Here is a 22,077-nt window from a genome sequence, read left to right on the forward strand (position 1 = left end):
TCCATGATTGGTTGACTCGTTCATGCCCTGGAAAAGCATGAACAGACGCGGCAACAACGTCGGCTTGTTGTACTGTTACTGGCTCATAAGTGATGGTTGTCGGATAAGAGAAACTCCCACATAAGTCTTGATAGTACTCTGAGTTGGATTGAGTTGAATGGTATGTGATTAGTCCCGTCTAAATCATATTCTTGTTTATACCTAGAACACTTGATTGAGTTGTTATTTCTCTTGAGTTGAGTTCCGAGTGGGTTTGATGTTTCCTTTATGTCATTTCATTCGGCCATTTTACATACCAGTATATTCCACGTACTGACGCCATTTGGCCTGCATCGTTTCATGATGCAGAGATAAGTATCAGAGATCATCAACTGGCGCTCCGTTGAAAATCCAAATCCACTCCCAGCTAGCGGTGAGTCCTCCTAGTTACGGAGGATGTTAAGCCCTTCTTGTATAGTTTTGATGTTATTTACTTTGTTTTGATTGTTGGTAGCCATGGGCTTGTCATGGGCACCTTCTAGATTGTAGATAGAGGCTTCATAACGGAGTGTATAAATGTTGAACTGTTCTTTTGAGTAGACCCTTTTTAAAACTTCTTGTCGAGTCGATGGTTGTTTGGCCTTTGGCCCTAATTTATGATGAGTATATCATTAATTGAGTTTTCCGCTAAGAGAATGTGATGGAATGAATGTGGGACTGAACCAGGTGGTTCGCTCGGAGGTGAAAAATGGTCTTTGAGTGCTGGCCATGCTCAGGGTACCCTCTCGGGGCGTGACAAACTTGTCCACAAATTTTGATTTAATTTCAATGAATTTTGAACATTTTAGGTGTTTTAGCCTTGTTTAAGCATAAAAATACGATGACTATAAGATCCATTTTTAATTATAGATATAGATAATTTATTTTAAGACTTCTAAATTTTGATCATGAATTATAAGACTGATCGAAAAAGTTTAGTATAATTGTAACACTCCGGATTTTTTTTTGCCAAAAACTCAAACCGTTCTTCACATGTGTGTAGAATCGACCCGAATGACTTGTAATTTTTATATATGAGTTAGGATAAATTCCTAAGTATTTGAAGTGTATTGGATGTGTTTTACGATCATAAGGGATCTCTAACACCAAACCAAGTCTAAGGAGTTTCTATCGATTAAGTTTCCGAATGAGTTTGTGTAAGGGTCAACTTTAAACGACCATAACTTTCGGTATACTAAGAGTTATGTGTCCCATGACCTATCAAATTAAAGTTCTTTGAGTCTTCTTTCCAATGCCACCAAGATTGCATTTTTGGAGTTGGAGTCGAAAGTTATGACCATTTTACTACAGACTATTACTGTAGAAATTTTAGGCATGGCGCTCCAGTGGCGCCCGGCGCCACTATAGCGCCCAAAACTAGCCTCAGTAGTTTGGTCCATGGTGCGATGCGCCACTAAAGCACTTGCAGGGATTTTAAGCCCATTTTCCAGATTTCAGAAATTTCAGGCTTGGCGCTGCAGTGGCGCGACAGGGTTTTAGCCCATTTGTTTCTCCATATTTTGATGAAGGGAAACTTGGACCTTTCCCACCCATCCTATATTAAACCTAATACACTAGGATTCACCATTTCCGCCCCTCACATCAATTTCTATGGTTTTTTTCTCATAGAACACCCAAGAATGTTGAGAGGAAGAATTGGAGAAGAAGAAAAAGAGTGAGGTTTCAAGGCATTTCTTCAAGTCTTGATTTCCTCCGATTTCCAGGTATGTAAGGCTGACTTAAAATATGGATTGAGTTCTTCCATATGCCCCATAGATGTGTTGGATGAAGATTGTGAAAGGCTTGAACCTTCCATGAAGGTTTTCTTGAAATTTCCTAAACTCTAGAATATTTTTATATACTATTAATTGATTGATGATTTTCATGACTTTAATTCTTGATTAATTATCTTTCATATTTATTTCACAAACCGTAGTTACATATTGACTACAATAAATTTTTGTATATAAATTCATACGTATCGATGGTGTTCTCGAGTTGAGTTTTGTTGAGAGTATGGATTCATGTTTTTATTCACATGAAATCAAGATGAGATTTCATTTTTTTGTCATAATTGTCTTGAGGTTGAGATTGATGGTTTTTGTATATATGTATTGATTGGAATGAATTGGGATAGTTATGAGTGTGAATGGCATAAAAAGGAACGAAACCCTTGTAGAGCTAGAATGTCCTTTTGTCTCTATAAATTGAACATAGAATTAAATAAGGATTTCGGAGCAAGATGTTTGATGATGATGTGAATGATGAGGTTTGATGATAAGGTGAATGATGTTTATTTAACTAAGGAAAATGATTGATGAAGAGGTTATGTTAAGGATGATATTTTGATATGAAATGGATTGGAGTCTAATGTGACTACATGATATGTGATTTGCATAATGTGATTTTATTGGAGTCATATGAGTATAAATGATTGTTTGAGAAGGAGTTTTAAATAAATAATTTGTGAATATTTTTGCATAAAATATTTATACACTATTTTGAGTTTAAAGAATGATTATTTTCATCTTTGATTTAAAAGAGTTTAAGCATGAGTTGAGTTTGAGAAGTCTCTTAAGTATCATTTTGAACATGAGTATTTTGAGTATAAATGAGTTGAGCATTTTTATATAAAAATATCTATTTTGAGTTTGAGTTGATGAGTTGAAATTATGTTTTAAATGCATCTAATATTTTTGGCATTCATTGTGTTGAGATGGTATTAATTTTAAAGAGAAGAGTTTGATAATTGAGATGAGTTGATTTGAAAGAAGGTCCAATGAGGCCATATTTGATTGAGTTTTTAAAAGAGTCCAATGAGACTAAATGAGTTGATTTGAAAGAGTCCAATGAGACTAAATGAGTATTTTACTCACTTGATAGTTATGAGCATATTGAGTTTTGGAAGGAGTATTGAGCACCGAATTGGGTAAGAGTATAGTCCATACTCGAATCTCATGAACTACGTAGCCAATGTAGGAAGGGACTAGACTATTAAAGTCAGATGTTTCCCATTTAATTATCTTGAAATGATAGGACTTGATTGATCAATGAATCCATGATTGGTTGATTCATTCATACCCTGGCAAAGTATAGATGGACGTGGCAATAACGTCAGCTTGTTGCACATCACTGGCTCATAGGTGATGTTTGTCGGTTAGAGAAACTCCCAATTGAGTGGATTGTGCTTGATATGATTGGTTTGATTGAGATTGTATCTGATTGAGTTAAATAGTAAAACATTGTTAAATTTTAATTTGCATATCTATTGAATTGAGTCCTTTGACGTGATTGTTGAGTTGATTGTATATGGTTGGATTGGATTAGATGATATGTGATTGGATTGTATCTGATGAAATATGATTGGATTGGAGTTGATGGTATATGATTGGATTGCATATGATTGGATTGGATTGGATGGTATGTGATTGGATTAGATCGGATTGTATATGATTAGATTGGATCGGATCGGATCGTATATGATTGGACTGGATCGGATTGTATATGATTGGATTGGATCGATTATATATGATTGGATTGGATCGGATGGTATATGATTGGATTGGATCGGATTGTATATGATTGGATTGGAATGAATGAGTTGATTGAATTGTATTGTACATGATAGATTGGATTGGATGATTTATGATTTCTCTCTGTCTAAACTGTGTTCTTACTTTAGACTTATGACACCTTGATTGAGTCTCTCTTATCTTTTGATTTGAGATATCCGAACTGATATTATTCTACCTTGAGGTATGTTTCATTCTGCCATATTACATACTCGTACATTTCATGTACTGACGTCCATTTGGACCTGCATCATTTCATGATGCAGAAACAGGTTTAAGAGATCGTCAATAGGAGTACCATTGAGGATCTATTCGCACTCAGTTTAATGGTGAGTCCTCCCCTACATTCGGAGGACACCACTTATGTTCTTCTTGCGTTGAGTTTAGTCCTTTTCATTCTAATTTGAGGTAGCCATGAATATGTCATTGGTACCAATTAGATAGTAGTGATAGAGGCTTCATAGACTAGATAGTGATGGGTCGATTGAGTATTTTATTTTCTTGAATAATTCTTGTCAAACTATTTAACAACATAGATTAGAGTTCAATTTGTTGGCCCATGGCCTTTATTATTTGAGTTGCCACTAAATTATTTTGTTATTTTAAACTTTCCGCTAATTAATTGATATGAATGGATACGTGATTGGATCAAGTGGTTCGCTTGGGGACCAATAATAGTCTTCAAGTGTCGGCTACGTCTAGGGTACCCTCCCGGGGCATGACAAATGGTCTTCGAGTACCAGCTACATCTAGGATACCTTCCCGGGGTGTGACATAATTTCAGTAAGTCGAGATTGAGGTTTTATCTCAAAACACAAAATAATTCTTTAACTTGCAAAAATGATATTTCCTTGGGAATCTGAGCAAAAAAAAGAGTTTCAATTAAATGAGGAGATTCATATAATTATTTAGGACTGATAGTAAAAAGAATAGTGCATTTCGAAGGTTGTATAAGGACATTACGGTCATTTTAGTAAAAATTAATTTGTCGGTGCAAAAAGGTGTTGGTGTAGACCTTATACTGACTAGACTATTCTACTTTTAGTGATGGAAAATGAACTTTAGAGACCAATTTTTTTTAAAGCCTGAACATTGTATTAAATCTCAAACCATGTTTACTTGGTATTTTGAGTATATATGGAGTTCTAGAGCCAAAAATTGAGTGATTTTTGACAAAGAAAATTGAGAATTTTCGCTTTACATTTAAAAATTGTACTACTTTTATTTGGAGCTAATAAAGACTCAGTTTTGATGTAATTTCATATTGAGGTACTTATATTATGGGTAAACTGTGCTTTACATTTAAAAATTGTACTACTTTTATTTAGAGCTGATAAAGACTCGGTTTTGATGTAATTTCATATTGAGGTACTTATATTATGGGTAAACCGATTTTCGTATCAAATTTCTTATTTATCGATTATTTCATAGTTTAAACTATGTAAGAGCATGAAAATGGGAAGTTTGAGCCAACGTTAAGAAATCACATTTGTATGATTTGAGGGTCTATTTTAACTCACTCTTGACAAAATTTTAGATTTGAGTACCTACTATAGGGGTAATCTAATTTTTAAAGAAAATCATTATTTTTTCATTTGGAGCTCAGGGTTGACTTGTTTCGCCCAGGATAGAAGTATAACAATGTGGGTGTCTACACATTCATTTATCACCTAGATTATGTAGTTTACCAAATTGAGATTGTTCCTAAGCTCTATGGAAGGGCAAGGTGATAAATTTATTTTTCAAGCTTTGTTTTAGGCATGTTGAAACGTTTTTTGACTCTTTTCAAAGTGTCCATGTATCGATTGTAATGACTCTGGAAGTCATTTTTATAAATTTTTGGAAAATTATCATTTTACCCCTCTCGAAAGATGCTCGACTCTTGTTTGATCAGTAGATGAGGTTAGAATTGAAATCGGGTCAAAATGTTTATATATTTGGAAGCTTTAAGAAGATGTAATGACCCTCCAGGTCATTTCCTCCATTTTTCTGATATTTTCAATGTTTAAAGCATTTCTGTAATGACCCCAAGTCATTTATGGCTTGCTAGCACTGATAGTTCGGTCTCCTGGCCATTCATTTCAGTTTTATGTTTGTTTCCTTATTTTGGATCTCTTAGAGTTTAAATGGAGGACTTCAGTCGAAAGTCCATAAAATGGCCTTAAAACTAAATTCTAATGGTTCCATCAGCTTCAGAATGACCAAATTAGGCTAGTAGCATGGTCGACACAAGTTTCAAGGCTTTCGATGCGAGTTTGGGGATATTTGGCGCTTTAGAATTTGAAAATTGACGTAAGGTTGACTTTGGTCAACATTCTTAGTAAACGGACTCAGATTGACATTTTGTTTGAAATGTTGAGTTTGGTCTAGAATAACCTTTTATACGGTTTCTGAGGCATCCAGTCCCATTCCAATCCTACTTGTTTATTTTGGATTAAAATGACCCTTGGGTGTGGGACCTACTTTTTGTCGAGATGATCTCAGATGAAAATTCTGAGTGCTCCTATGAGTCTAGAATGTCAAATTTAGTAGGGTAGCATAGTTTGTTTGCCTGAAGGGTTCCGAATGAATCTCGAGCACCCTGTTATAGTTTATCAAACCTTAATCTTGGGCTGGTGCCACCTAGTCTTCTTCTCCTTCGCGAGCCTAGGGACATGTGAGTGCAACCTTGGCATCTTGGGCATCGCATTGGCGGGCCCCCAGCTATGTTCGCAAAGGTCAGTGGTGGCTGCCTTTCATGTTCGTGGGCTAGGCACCGCATTCGCAAAGGACTGTAAGAATCCTCTTCCGCGTTCGCAGGACCTTTTCTCTGTGTTCACGAATGGCAATTGTTTCCTGGTCTTTAAATAAGACCAAACCCATTTTTGGTAGTCTTCTCCAAACTTCAAAGTTCCATATATTGAGCTCTAGACCTCCGTTTTGGGTGATTCAAAGTCCTAGGAGTCCGAAATTAGTGTGGCTACATAGTGGAGTGTTTGGAAATAGTTGGGTAATATCTATTTGATGTAAATTTCATAAACTACCTGCTGTCCATGTTAGCTTTAATGGCCATTTATTTGCATGGGCTATTTTACCCTAATTTCGAGTATCAAATTTTGTTGTAATTTGAAACAAAAGTTCATTAAGATCGAATGAACCTTTTCATGGAGTCGAATTTGGGGTTTCTGGTGCAGGTCCCATAATCCCATTTTAGTCTTGATTTGAGTCTATCTCCGTAAAATGTGAATTTTGGTGTCAAAATATTCGTATTGACATTGTGATCGATATTTTTTTAGCGTGGAGGATATTGGAGGTGATTCTGTGGTGGAAAGCTCAAATTAGTGGAATTACAGTGTGCGTGATCGGCTTTGAGGTAGGCTACAGTCTCCCACTTTACTAAGCTTTAGTAGATATTGTCTAGTATTTATTTCATATGATTTAGGTTTGTAGTTGCCGAGTTTAGGACTTTTCTCCTTCTATTCCATTTTTCTTGACTCCAAGTGAGCCTCAGACTAGCGTAGTCTCTTGAAATCCTTATCTTAGGTCTGTGGCTTTAGTTGCATGTTAGATTGGCGAGATTATCCTTCTTAGGATTGGTATTGATGGCCTTAGACTAGGTTGGAGCCTTAGATGATTCAGTTGTGTTTCATTGACCTTATAGCTAGGTGTAGCTTTCGATAGGGGCAGTTACAGTGGGTGTGCCATTTTGCTAATTCCTAGACCTTTGTAGCTCATCCTAGCCGTAGGTTTGACATAGCCATGCTCGTTGGGAGCTAAGATTGCATATTTTGGGTTAAGGCGTCAATCCTAGAGATAGTTTCTCCCTTACCTGATACTAAGTTATTCCCCGATTACTTCACTTTTTGTTTAGCAGTAGTGTTGTGATGCCATTATATCTATTACCTATTGATGGGGCCAAGTTCATATCCGATTAGTGATTGGATCCCAGAATAGTTTATTTTCCTTGATAGCAAGATATGACTTGATTTATTATGCAGACTGTGTATGTGTCTTGTTTGAATATTGGTGATGGCATGAATGCATTGATTGAGAAAAGTCATTCATTTTGTGGTACGATCCTGGTATTGTCATTGGATTGTCAATACTATTTTAAGTGGACATTCTCACACTTTTCACTACTTTCTAAATTGGTTTTAAGAGGAGTCATACCACCTGGACTACTTTGATAAATAGGTTTTGAGATTTACAAGGCATCGAGGACGTGCTCCTTTTTAGACAAACAGTTTTAGAGGCATCGAGGATGCCCTCAGTTTTTATTGATATCTGGTGCGGTATCGCCTTTTTTACACTTTGGCTGCATCTGGGATGCCTTTAGCATGTACTTGATTATCCAGCGCGGTGTCGCCCCTTTCTATATCGACTTGGCTTCTTAGTCTCCAATATCACTGTGGGGATACTATATGTTTATGTAAGACTTGGTTTAGGCCAAAGCAGTGTATATGGACTTCCTGTGTCCCCTATGGGCCTCGCTGGCCAGTGCACCACTAAACTAAATGAGGGACCTACATGGGCCCCACCTGGCAGGCCAAGGGCTAGAGTAGGTCTATATACTTGTTTTTGTTGATCTTCAGAGCCACTAATGATGTCACTAATTTTTACTATGGACACGCATTCATCAGCATCACCAATCACTAATACACTTGTTTGCTGTTTGGTAACCCGATTTTATAGGGGTTGGGGTATGTTTGCCATTATTTGTACATTCTGGGGATATGGGCGTCCGATCAGTTTTATTTCATTATACTTGTACTTACATCTTGTTGTATTGTAGTGAATCTATAGGGTGTCCTAGTTTGGACTTGTGCTTTGTATTTTTCTGCTAGGTTCTATCAGATTAGTCCGTAGGTGGCTATTTGTATTAGCGGTGATATTTAGTATTCCATTCTTGAGTAGTTGGCTCCTATGGTTCCTTCTTATCGTAAATAGGTTGTTGGATGGTGCTTTCAGGTGCATTTCTTGACTGTTCTCTTTTCGCAATATACCCTTCGCCTTGTTTCTTGTCTATATTATTTTAGTTCCTGATTAGTTACTTGTGCTGTATTTACCTTGTTATATGTAATCTATACTTTCTTTATCTGTGGAGCTCAATCGACTTATGCCTACTAAGCACCATTCATTGGTACTCATACTACACTTCTGCACCCTACATATCATACTACAAATTATCACCATTGATTTGGACTGGTGCGGAGCAACTGTTGATTCTGAGATTGGGTGATCTCCTGGCATTTGGAGTTGACGATTTCCATTCTTTTTGGCTTGGACTAGTCTTTACTTTCTTTCGAAGACTTTCTGTACTTATATTTGTATTTTAAAAGCCTTGTTCTCCTATTTTGATTTAGATGCTCGATTACTAACTGATGTCAGGTCTTAGGGTGGTTTCTTGTGTTTTACTTCAGATGTGCTCTTTCTTCTCATAGAAATTTACTTTTGGCTTATTTGGTTCATATTTTTCATGATAGCCCATTGCCTCTAGTTCTAGGCTAAGGGTTAAGGGTTAGGCTTACCTATTGGTAGGTGTTAGCATGTGCCATCTTGATCTGAGAAATTAGGTCATGACAGGAGACCTCGAATCTTTATTTCAACCATTCAAATGAGTTTGGAAGGTTGAACATAGTGGGTTTACATATTTTGTTGTGTGCATGGAATTCTGAACAAATTCCGAGGGTCCATTCAAAATCATTCTGGTTCCTATGTTAGCTGTCACTGTTGGTTTCTGGTGTTTGATGACTTCTGTCTTAGCAATCGGGATCCCTTAGGCGAGATTGCATAGCTTAAAATCATTATGCATCATAATTGTGTGGCTCTTAGCTCGATTGCATAAGTCAAAAGTGGGGTTGACTTAATTCCTTCTTTGCTATTGCATGAGGGGTGTCGCGATTGCATGGAGGGTGCCACGATCGCATAGAACAAAATACATGGCCAGATTTTAATTCCTTAAAATCGTGATTTCTTCCCTTTTCTCCATTGTAGACCCTTAGAACTCACCCCTAGGTGATTCAAGGAGAAATTTCAAGACTTAAAGTATTGGGAAAGTAATTTTATTATTGAATCTTCATTACCCATTGTTTATCTATCTATTTTAACTCAAAATCTCATGATTTCAAATCCAAAAATTGGGGTTTTTTTCAAGAACTTTGATATTGTTTTTTATGTTTTTCGAGATGATTTCTAATTCAATTATCGATGCGATTTCATGTGTGAGTTCCTAAATTCATGTGTAATATGTTTTTCAATACAAATTCTAGATTTACCCTTGTCCCTCAGGCTTGACTTTTTGGGGTAAATATAGACACCGTTTCAAGAAATGACAATATGGGTATCATTGTTCATGATTTCTTATAGAGATCTTATATTTGAATATATTGTGTAGAATCGGAGGCTCGGCATAAGGAAAGGCTCAGAGTTGACCCAATTTTCTATTTTCTGAGGTAAGTGGACCTAGTTGACTCTTTTACAAAGGGCTTTAGACTCTATGTGTTGAATCTTTGTGATTGGGAGTAATGAGAAATAATGGGGTTGCGCATGTGGATAAAGTGACTAGTATTCACCCGCACACTAGAGTCAAGCATATGGGGTTATTTGTACTTATTGAGTCACCTATTGTATATGATATTATGTATGGCTTGGGATGGGTATTATGGTTCCTTGTTTGTGTTATGCCTATGAGTGGCCCTATTTATTCATTGAGTGAAAATTGTCATCCTCTCATTATAGATATGATCTTGCTTACTTTCTATATCACTGATACACTGATATGAGATAACTCTATGACAAATGGATGAATCTATGTGAAAAAGAAAGACAAAGAGTATATGATTAGAGGGACGTACCCCACACCGGGATTATTGTTACACCCCGTACTTTTGTACCTTGGAACGCGTTCTTAAGTAGTTTGAAAGGCTCTTGAGTTTCTTGAAAGGATCGTAAGCCTCTTAAGTTTTTTAAAGATTCTTAAGACTTCTTAAGAACTCTTAAGCTTCTGAAGAGTTTTCATGTGAGCCGGATAATCTATAATGCTACCAAACAACTCTAAGGAAAGGAGAATGTAATACCCCATAGTAGAGAAGATTGGAAATGGAATCATAGAAATCCAGAAGGAATTGGAGGCCAAGTAGTGAGTCGTAGGACTCACCTTACTTGTGCAAGCTATTACTTTGGATGTGTTATATACGTAATCTACCAACTTGGAAATCTTACATACTTAAGCTACTTGAGTACATACTAAGCTTACGTAGCAAGGATTACATAGGTTCGTAAAATAAGACGAGATTATAAAACCACAAGAGGGAGAAGGAAGCAACACGTGGTAGCAATGGAGTGTGCCACATGGCAGAAGATGGATGGTTCATATGGCAGCAGCTGGAGCAAGTAGGGGTGGGCTCCACCGCTATGTGGTAGCCCGTGATGGGAAGACATGGTGTGTTGGCCCAATAAGGGCTTGACACGTGTCACCACTTAGGATATGACATGTGTCACCCCTAAAGTAGCCTATATATACATGTCTTATGACTCATTAAGCTCTACATTTCTCTAGAAAACTCAAGACCCAATAATAAAAAAGAAACCCTAGAATTAAGGAGAAAGGAGGGGCGGCCAACAATAGAAAAAAAAGGGCTAAAGGTAAGGCTCCTATTTCATTCTATAAATAAATTACCTAAGGTATACCATGATGATATGAAGGAGTTAGTAACGTAAAATTTTGATTTGGAGCAGCACCAAAAGGACAACAAGCAGCCACAAAGTTTTAGTCGCGTCAAAAAGGTTTCCGAGGTGAATTTTGGTGAGTTTCGAGCAAGGTAAGGTTTCTCTTTCAAATTGGAGTTTATGATTTGTTTATGAGGTATATTACATATCTTAAATGAGGTTGAAAGTAGAAAAATTGTATATGGTTGCTCACTACTCTACTCGTGCATACTGTAACCCTTCCAACACCGAGTCCCGGGCCGGCAACATAATAATGCGCAGTTCATTGCATTATCTACCAAGTCCCTCACTAAAGGGCCGGGTACGCTATATGAAGACATGATAATGCAATGATATGATCAACTCACCGAGTCTCTCACTAGAGGGACAGCAATGTATGTATATATATATATATATATATATATATATATATATATATATATATATATATATATATGTGTGTGATGATGATGTGATTTGATAAGGGGATGATGACGTTGGGCCTATGATGGTCTAACAGATATGATTCACCGAGTCCCTAAAAGGGCTGGCTATATTGTATGATATGAGCATGCATGTTTGTTTTTATGATTCACAAGGTACAGGTACAGTATTTTCTTAAGTATCATATTTATTCCCTGACTCTCTTTATTTCAGATATGCTTTCAGTTATGCTTTATATATTCAGTATATATTTCGTACTGACCCCTCTTTCTTTGAGGGGCTGCGTTCATTCCCGCAGGTACAAATATACACTAGGAGACCCGCCAGCGTAGGAGTCCCACTCAGTAGTTCAGAGCACTCCATTATGCCGGAGCCTAGTTTGGTACTAGACCTTGATGTATATATTTATTTATTCACGGGTACGGAAGGGGACCTGTCCCAACTTATGCTATCGTTATGCCCTTAGAGTTCTGTAGATATGTGTGTGAGTTGTATATGTACGTGGACATAATTGTGCCTATATGTTACAATAGCCTTGTCGGCTTATATATTATCTTGTCTGTTGGCACACTATGATTTAAATAGGAAACAAGTTTACTTATAGTTAGCAAGGGTACACGCGAGTGTCCAGGTTGGGCACCCATCACAGCCTACGGGTTTAGATCGTGACAATTATATACAAATATCATTTTAAGAGACGATCTGTACATCTGGGATGATTTATTTATGTGATTTCAAGGGACGTGCCCCATACCGAGGTAAGTACATGGACTGATATGTCCCTCACAAGTCCTTACTGGCCACTAAGTTACGGTTGTGTATCAGTAGGTCAAACATGCATCACTCTCTATATCATTGCATTGCAATGGCACCTCATTATCATTGGTTGATGTTTGTGAATGATCTATTAATATTGGTGATTGACTCCTCTTGTAGGTGCTACTTGAATTCCCCTTTTCCCTATTATTGACATTGTTGGGAATCAAATGGTATTACTTATTCACTGAGTTACTTCTAATACCTTATATCCTTAGTTGCTATTGTATATTCTATGATGTCTTGATTGATGATTTGTTTTCCTTTGGTAAGGGTCATCTAGGAATATTGCTGAGTACCCGTTGTTATTTTGGTGCTTATTCTCTTGACTTTCTACTCTTGTATAGGTCACGTGCCCGGTACATCCGGATCTCCTTCCCATATTAGTGTTTGAGGCTTGCACTTTTGAGTATGTGAGGTAGCTACTAGTTTCTTCAGCAGATGTCAAATACCCTTTATTTATGTATTTATTCTATTCTAGAAGATGAAACATACAGACATGTATTTTCTTTGAATCTGTATTATTATCTAGTGGCTTCTACAAGTGACACCAGGTTCTGGAGAAGGTTTTATATCTATATATATTATAAACTTTGTGTAGTGTTTTATCAGTTCTTTACTTACTCTTCTTATTCTACATTTACCCTTGTTGAGTGTTGTTTAGGCTTACCTATTTAGGTGGGATAAGACAAGTGCTACCACACCCAGTTTTTTTGATCGTGACAAATTAGTATTAGATACGTAGGTTCTTAGGTCTCATATATTTATAAGCCAAGTCTAGTAGAGTTTGGATGATTGATGTGGAGTCGTCTGTTTCTTATCATCGAGAGGCTACGAGGAATGTTAAAAAATCTCCATTTTGTTCATTCATACTCATTGTGCGTGATTACTTCCGTGAGGATTGAGTTATCGCATATTCTTTTGTCGGATGGCTAGAATGAGAGTTGATGCTGATGGTAGAAAAGGGGAGGCAGTCCTCGAGCGTGTTGTTGAGACCCAAGCTAGGTGTAAAGGTAGTAATGACCCTACAGGTCATTTTCATCATTCTTCGATCTTTCAGAGTTTAGAGCTTTCCTGCAGTGACCTTATGTCATTTATGACTTACTGGCATTCACATTTCGGTCACCTGATTGCTCGTTTGGGTTTTATGCCCATTTCCTATTTTGGATCTTTTATAACTTAAAAAGTTGACTTCGGTCATAACTTCATGTAAACAACCTCAGAACCAATTTCTAACGGTTCCATCATCTCTAAAATATCAAATTAGGCAAGTAGCATGGTCAGCAGGAGTATCGAGGTAATCAGTATGAGTTTGGGACAATTTGACTCTTTTTCCTTCAAAATTTGGCCAATGGTTGACTTTGGTCAATATTCTTGGAAAATATGCTCAAATTGAAATTTTGTCAGTGCGGTTAGCTCCAAAATATCGAGTTTGGCCTAGAACGACCCTATGTTTACTTCCCGCGGCTTCTAGGATAATCACGAGGCCTGTTATGGAACTAGACTCAAATTGGCACTTGGGTGTGGGAACAACTTTCAGTCTTAATGACCTCATATGGAAATTTTGACTGCTTCGTAGAGTCCAAAATATTGAATTTGGTGGGGTAACATATCTTATTTGCGTGCATGGGATTCCGAATGAATTCCAAAAACCTCGTACGGGATTTTAAACTTGCCAAAATAGTAGATGCAGCACCTTGCTGGTGCAAGGGTATTTTACTCTTTGCATTCATAGGCATATCTCCGTATTCGCAGAGGCCAAATAAACTAGTCTTCACATTCCCGGGACCCTTGCCACTTTTGCGGGGTTCAAGGGAGTAAGCCTTTGTATTCGCATGCCAGGGGCCACATTCGCGGAGCTTTTATCCTTTCCCTCTAAGTTTGCGTACCTCTGGTCGCATTCACGATGGTCAATTTTTCTTTCCACCGCATTCGCAGCCACTTGAGTCGGCTGCATTCGCGAAGGCCACTGGTGGCCTATCACTTTGATTAAAAAAACCTCACATTTTTATCTTTGTACCAAAATTCAAAGGACTTTATATCATTCATTCCTAGCTCAAGTTAGGTTATTTAAGCGTATAACTTCAAGATATTTTCATAAGGAATCCGTTGTTGAGCTCATAATCTTGAGGGGAGATTTTTGTGTGAGGTAAAATATCAAATTTATCCGTTGTTGTTGGGGCTAAGTTTTGGGGATTTTTGCAAGGAACGTTGTAGTGTGATTAGTTTTGTCCATTGAAGCATCATTTGAGGTAAATTTTGTCCTTATGGGACTGCCCTCTTTCTTGAATTCGCCATTTATGGTGGAAATTAGGCATGGGCTGTTTTTCTTTGTTTTGAGCATTGAAATGTGGTGTGATTTGGAACACAAGTTTGTTAATCTCAAATACACCTTTGCACGGAGTCAAATTTAGGATTTCCAATGCTAGTCCACAATCCCATTTTAGACCCAATGTTGGGTTTGACTCTTAAAATTATGTTCGTGGTGTCAAAATGTCCATATTGATGAGGTGGTTAATATTTTATTAGTGTGCTGGAAATTGGAGGTGTTTTGGAGGTCGGGAACTTCAAATTAGAGGATTCAGAGTGCACATGTTCAGCTTTGAGGTAGGTTATGGTCTCCCATTTTTTATTAAACTCTATTATATATTGTGTAGTATATTTTACATTTGACTTAGGTGAGTATTTTCCGAGATAGTATTCTTCTTATCCTATTCCCATTTCTTATTCCTGAGTGAGCTTTAAGCTAGAATAGTCCCATGAAATCCTTAGATTAGGTTGTGGGCCTTGGCTGTGGCGTTGACTTAGCATTATTATCCTCTTTAGGAGTGATATTGGTATCTTTAGACTAAGTTTGAGCCTTATGTGCTTTATGAGGTGTTTAACTTTGTGCTAGGCGTAGCTTTTGATAGGGCTTATTATGGATATAATATCTTTTATACTGGTGCCTGAGATGTCTGGGGATCGTTGTAGCCATAGGTTTGGCTTAGTTGTTCTTGTTGGGAACTGTGGTGGCATATTTTGGGGTAAGGCATCGATCGTAGCAATATTTCTCCCCCTAACCGATTTTGATCCATGTCTTGATTGTTTTACTTTTGTTTAATGGTAGGCTGAGGATGCCTCTTTATCTATTACCAATTGATTGGGCCTGAGACCATGCTCGACGAGCGATTAGATCCCAGGTTAGTCCTTTTTTGCCCTGACAGTGTGGTTTAGCTCGATGTTACTGCTTTTATTGTGTGTTTGCTTATTTGGATGCTGGTGATGGCATGCTTGTATTCACTGAGCATATTCACTCATTTTATGGTACGATACTTGTATTTCATTGCTTTTTAACTACTATTTTTGGAAAGGATTTCTCATACTTTTACCACTTTTAAACTGGTTTTAGAGGGAGTCGTACCACCTGAGATATTGGTTACTATTTTTGAGATCTACAAGGCATCGAGGACGTGCTCTTTTTATACAGACAGTTTCAGAGGCATCGAGGATGCACTCAGTTTTTATTGATATCTAGTGAAGCATCGCCCTATTATACTATTGGCTGCATTCGGGATGCCTTAGCCTGTACTTAATTATCCGGCGTGGCGTTGCCCTTTCTGTATCAACTTGGTTAATCACTCTCTAGTACTACTATGAGGATTATATATGTCTATATAAGACCTGGTTAGGACCCAAGCAGTGTATACGAACTTCCCGCATCCCTTATAGGTCCCTCTGGCCAACACACCTTTAAATTAGATGAAGGATCCGCATAAGTCCCACCTAGTAGGCCGAGGGTCGGGGTGGGTCTATAAACTTATTGTTTTTGTTGATCTCTAAGACCCACCAATGATATCACTGAATTTTACTACAAACTTGCATTCATTAGCATCGCCTATCACCAGTATACTTGTATGGTGTAGTCACCCAGTTTTATGAGGGCAGAGGTATGTTTGTCATTATTTGTATTAGGCGAGATTTGATATTTCAAACTCCTCGTACTCACAGAACAGAGTTGTTAGGTCTTGTTATACTTGTGGAGTGCTTGGCCATTGACCTAGAGATTATCCCTAGCATGGGACCTATGCCCTATTTTCTTAGCCAGGTCAGTATCAGGGTTTTATGCCACCTCAATTTAGAGGTAGAGCTCAGAGGGTTGTTTGTGATGCTTTAATTATTCGGGACGAGGTCGGTCATAATCCATTCCATGCTTCCACGAGTCATTCTAAGGTTGAGGATCCAGGTATCAGTGATATTCACTTGATTTCCTTATTTTTCTTTATATTGTTCATTTGGAGTGGGTTTGGGGTTTTTACACTCGTACGTGTCTATTTGTCTTGATAGTTGCCTTCTAACTATTTTGGGTGCTCTATCTCTATCTTTTAGCTCTGTACTTTATTTCTTTTAGCAGTGGATTATTTTGGTTTTACAGTTATGCTGCAGTAGCTGTAGAGTTATACATTGTGGATGTTGAGCTTAGTTAATTACTTTGGTGACCGACCAACAAGCGAGAGAATTCATATTGATGATCCGTAGTTTATTAGAATTGCCTTATTGTACTATTATGATTATTAGACTTTTAGGTGATTAGTCAATCTATTCTGAAAATCTGAGTCACAGGATTGTTGTACGTTACAACTAGGACTACCATCAATTTCGGTGATTCCAAGTCATGTCTTGGTTCTACCGATAAGCTACAGTGGGTGACTCGATAGTTCAAAGAGTCAGATTATTGAATTGAGTCTTCTATTGTGGCGTGTTTTGACTAACTCAGACCCTTGCTTCCATGGGGGAATGGAATTCTCAAATGAATCTCCTCATGATGGAGTCAAAGTAATTCGTGGAGTGTGGAATTTTGAATTGGTTCAGGATGAAAGGCTTGATTTCAGCATATTCATTACATTGCGGGTTTTTGAGTGAGGGTAGATGCCCTTGGACCATTACCGATCGGTTGTCCATGTTTGCACGTCGGCTATCGGCTTGGTATCCTTGGACTAGGATGGTTGGCTCAGACTTGAGGTGGTAGAGTGGTTTGTGGACACCTAGTGTCGGTGTTCTGAAAGTTCCTATAATAGGAGTAAGTCGGAGGAGCTGGACTCAGCATAGCCTTGCCCTTCGTGAGGTTAATTGGTCTTTTAGAGTGGAGTGTTCAGTTTTAGAAGGTGAGTTTTAGTTGGGGTTTTGGATTTGAAAGTTGAGATTGGAATTTTAGGCTTTCCCCCGGAGTTTCCTTGTTTTTGTTGTTGTCATCCCTTGAGGTCTAGGTGAGTTATGTGACTTCCCTGAGGTTATGTGGTGTGGTTTGGTAAGCAAGTTTCAAATGATATTGGTAGTACTCAGGATAGTTAAGGATTGGCAGGATGCCCTTGGTGGCTTGGAGAAAGGGCTATGGAAGTATATGACGAGCATTTGGAATTTTGAGTAAGTTGTATCTTCCATGGCCCTATATTGCTCATATCGGTGGTTTCGATTTAGTTTGGTAGACTTTACTTAAAACTCGGTGTTTTGCTCAAGTTTGGGCTAAGCGAGTGAGAGTTGGAGCCCATAAAGAGATTTGGAGAGTTTTAGGAGTTTGAATGGAATTTGAGGATTTTCCTCTTAACCCGAGTTCTATGATGGCGTTGTTTGATCCAAAAGGATGTCTAATGATCTGGTGGAACATGTGGTTCCGGTACCATCGTTATTTCGTGCCTCCAGACTATGACAGTACTTTTATTTTTGCGAACAAAAGTTTTTTTAGTAGTGGATGTTGTAATGATCCTCTAGATCATTTTCTTTATTCTCTAATCTTTCAACACTTAGAGATTTTCTACAGCGACCACAAGTCATTTATGACTTGCTGGCACTAACAGTTCGATTGTCTAGTCGCTAGTTTGAGTTTTAAGCCCATTTTTATGTTTTAGAGCTTTTATAACTTGAAAAGTTGACTTCGATCATAACTTCTGCTAAATGACCTTTGAACGATTTTTTGACGGATCCATCATCTTTGAAATATCTAAATTAGGCTATTAGCATGGTCGGCATGAGTATCGAAGCAATTGATACAAGTTTGGGACCATTTGATACTTTTGCCTTCGAAATTTTGCCTATGGTTGACTTTGGTCAACATTCTTGAAAAACGTACTCAAACTGAAATTCTTCAGCACAATTAGCTCCAAAATGTCGAGTTTGGTCTAGAACAATCCTTCATTTTCTTCATGAGGCTTATTGTTGAACTAGGCTCAAATTGACACTTACGTGTGGGATCCATTTTCATTTGTAATGACCTCCTATGGAAATTTTGACTATGTCGTAGAGTCTTAAACATCATGGGGTAGCATATCTCATTTGCGTCCACAGGATTTTGAATGAATTAGGAGCACTCTGTACGATATTTGGCACTTGCCAAAACAGCTGATGCAACACCTTGCTGGTGGAGGGGAATTTTACCCTTCGTGTTCATGGGCATAGGGTTGTGTTTGCGGGGTTCAAGGGAGTAATCCTCTGCGTTCGCGGGCTAGGGGCCCCATTCTCGGAGCTTTGTATCATTTTCCTCCACATTCGTAGACCTATGGTTGCATTCGCAATGGTCAATTTTGTTGATCTCCGCATTCGCAGGCCACTTGGGCTGCATTTGCGAAGGCCAATGGTGGCTTGTCACTTTGATAAAAAAGACCTCACTTTTTCAGCTTTGTACAAAAATTCATAGGGCTTTATATCACTCATTCCTAGCTTAAATTAGGTGACTTAAGAGTCTAACTTCAAGAGAGTTTTGTGAGGAATCCATTGGCCAATGCCTAATTTCGTGTGAGGTAAAATCATGAATTTATCAGTTGTTATCATTTTCGAGCAAGATTTCCTATGAAATTTGGAGTTTAATTTTTTGATTGTTTTAACTTCGTTTTTATCAATTCTTGGGGCTAAGTTGTGGGGTTTTTGCATGGAACGTCATTGTGTGATTAGTTTCATCTGTTGAAGCAATTTGAGGTAAATTCTGTCCCTGCGGGACTGTCTTCTTTCTTGAATTCTCAATTTATGGTGAAAATTAGGCATGGGTTGTTTTCCTTAGTCTTGAGCATTGAAATGTGTTGTGAATTGGAACACAAGTTGATTAAGCTCAAACATACCTTTTCAAATAGTCGAATTCAGGATTCTCGATGCGGGTCCCATAATCTCATTTTAGACCCAATTTTGGTCTAACTCTAAAAATTATGTTCTTGGTGTCAAAACATCTATATTGACAAGCTGGTTACTATTTTGTTAGTGTGGTGGAAATTGGAGGTGTTTTGTAGGTGGGGAACTTCAAATAGAAGGATTCAGAGCATGCGTGTTCAACTACAAGGTAGGATACAGTCTCCCCTTTTTGACTGAACGCTATTAGATATTGTGTAGTATTTTTTACATATGACTTAGGTGAGTATTTTCTGAGATTAGTATTCTTTTCATCTAATTCTATTTTCTTGTTCCCGAGTAAGCTTTAGGTTAGAATAGTCCCTTAGATTAGATTGTGGGCCTTAGTTATGGCTTGGACTTAGCATTATTATCCCATTTAGGAGTTATATTGGTGACCTTAGACTAGGTTTGAGCCTTAGGTGCTTTATCAGATATTATTGCCCTCTAAGCTAGGCATAGCTTTCTGTAGGGCTTATTATGGATATAATACCCTTTATGCTGGTGCCTGAGACCTTTGGGGCTCATCGTAGTTATAGGTTTGTCTTAGCTATGCTTATTGGGAGCTAAGGTGGCATATTTTGGGGTAAGACGTCAATCCTAGAGATATTTCTCCCCCTAACTGATTTTGAGCCATGTCTCGATTGATTTGCTTTTGTTTAGCGATAGGCTTAGAATGCCTCTTTATCTATTACTTGTTGATTGGGATCGAGGGCATGCTCTCGGAGTGATTGGATCCCGGGTTAGTCCCTTTTTGCCCTAATAGTGTAGTTTAGCTTGATGTTACTTCTTTTATTGTGTGTTTTTTATTTAGATGCTGGTGATGGCATGCTTGCATTGATTTAGCATATTCACTCATTTTGTGGTATGATCCTGGTATTTCATTGATTTTTAACTAGTGTTTTTGGGAAGGATTTCTCACACTTTTACCATTTTTAAACTGGTTTTAGAGGGAGACGTACCACTTGGATATTGGATACTAGTTTTGAGATCTACGAGGCATCAATGATGTACTCCTTTTATACTGATAGTTTCAGAGGCATCTAGGGTGCGCTCAATTTTTATTATATCCTGCGCGGCGTTGCCCTATTATATGATTGGCTGTATCTAGGATGCCTTAGCCTATACTTCATTATCTGGCACGACGTCGCCCTTTCTATATCGACTTGGTTGTTCACTCTCTAGTACCACTACGGGGATTCTATATACCTATATAAGACCTAGTTTGGGCCCAGGGATTGTATAGAGACTTCCCGCATCCCCTCTGGGCCCCTCTGGCTAGTATACTTTTAAACTAGATGAGGGAGCCACATGGGTCCCACTTGGCAGGAAGGGGATCTGGATGGGTCTATATACTCATTGTTGCTGATCTTTGAGAGCCATCGATGATGTCAGCGGATTTTACTACAAACTTGCATTCATTAGCATTGCCTATCACTAGTATACTTGTATAGTGTGGTCCCCCTGTTTTATGGGGGTCGAGGTATGTTTGTCATTGTTTGCACCTTCTGGGGGTATGGGCGTCTGGTTGGTTATTGTCTGATTATGCTTATTTTTATCTTTTTTTGTACCTCTTGTTGGTACCTTTGGTTGTTTCGGTAGTTGGTCTACGTGGTATTTGAGTTGGATGATGGTTAGTCCTTCCTGCTAGGCTCAGTCAGAATAGTTCCTAGGTAATTATGTGGTTAGAGTTTTCAGCTAGCACTGTATGTTTATTAGTAGACTCGTATGATGTATTCTTCCTGTTAACAGGTTGTTGGATTGAAGTTCAGGCGCGTTCTATGACTCTGTTCCTTTATCTACGTCTCTAGTCTCTTTGTCTTATTTCTTGTCATTATTATTATAATTCCTGATTAGTTACTTCTGTAGTATTTACCTGATTATATGTTAATTATACTTGCTTTATCTATGGATCTTACTCGGCCTACACCTACTAAGTACCATTCATTTGCTACTAATTCTACACATCTACCCCTGTAGATCATAGTACAGGTTATTGTGGTTTATTTGGATTGGTACGGAAAAGCTTCTAATTAGAGATTTGGTGAGCTCCTAGCGTTCAGAGTTGACGAATTCCATCCATGCTGAATTACGACTAGTCTTTACTTGCTTTCGAAAATTGTCTGTACTCATATTATATTCATAGAAGCCTTGTACTTATATTTTGATTTAGATGCTCGATTACTGAATGATGCCATGTCTTGGGGTGGTTTCTTGTGTTTGTTTAAGTCATTCTCTTCCTTATCATTATTTCTTACTTTCCACTTTATTTATTTATCTTCTACTTGATAGTCCATAGCCTCTGGTTTTGGGCTAAAGGTTAATGGTTTGGCTTACCAGCTGGTGGTGTCAGCAGGTGCCATCACTGCTTGAAAAATTGGGTCGTGACAAAGGTGAAGCTCGTGTGAGG

General features: G+C 38.0%; 1 protein-coding gene across 1 annotated transcript in view; it reads left to right on the forward strand.

The window, feature by feature from the left end:
• Positions 1–22,077, forward strand: part of LOC129872853 (ATP-dependent helicase rhp16-like) — a 31,985-nt gene that overhangs the window by 6,666 nt on the left and 3,242 nt on the right. Inside the window, exon 11 of the mRNA XM_055947794.1 lies at positions 22,008–22,077. Within this exon, the coding sequence (XP_055803769.1) occupies positions 22,008–22,077 (70 nt within the window). The remainder of the gene's footprint in view (positions 1–22,007) is intronic.

The sequence above is a fragment of the Solanum dulcamara genome, chromosome 2 (genome assembly GCF_947179165.1).
Source record: "Solanum dulcamara chromosome 2, daSolDulc1.2, whole genome shotgun sequence".
In the NCBI taxonomy this organism is placed as follows: Eukaryota; Viridiplantae; Streptophyta; class Magnoliopsida; order Solanales; family Solanaceae; genus Solanum; species Solanum dulcamara.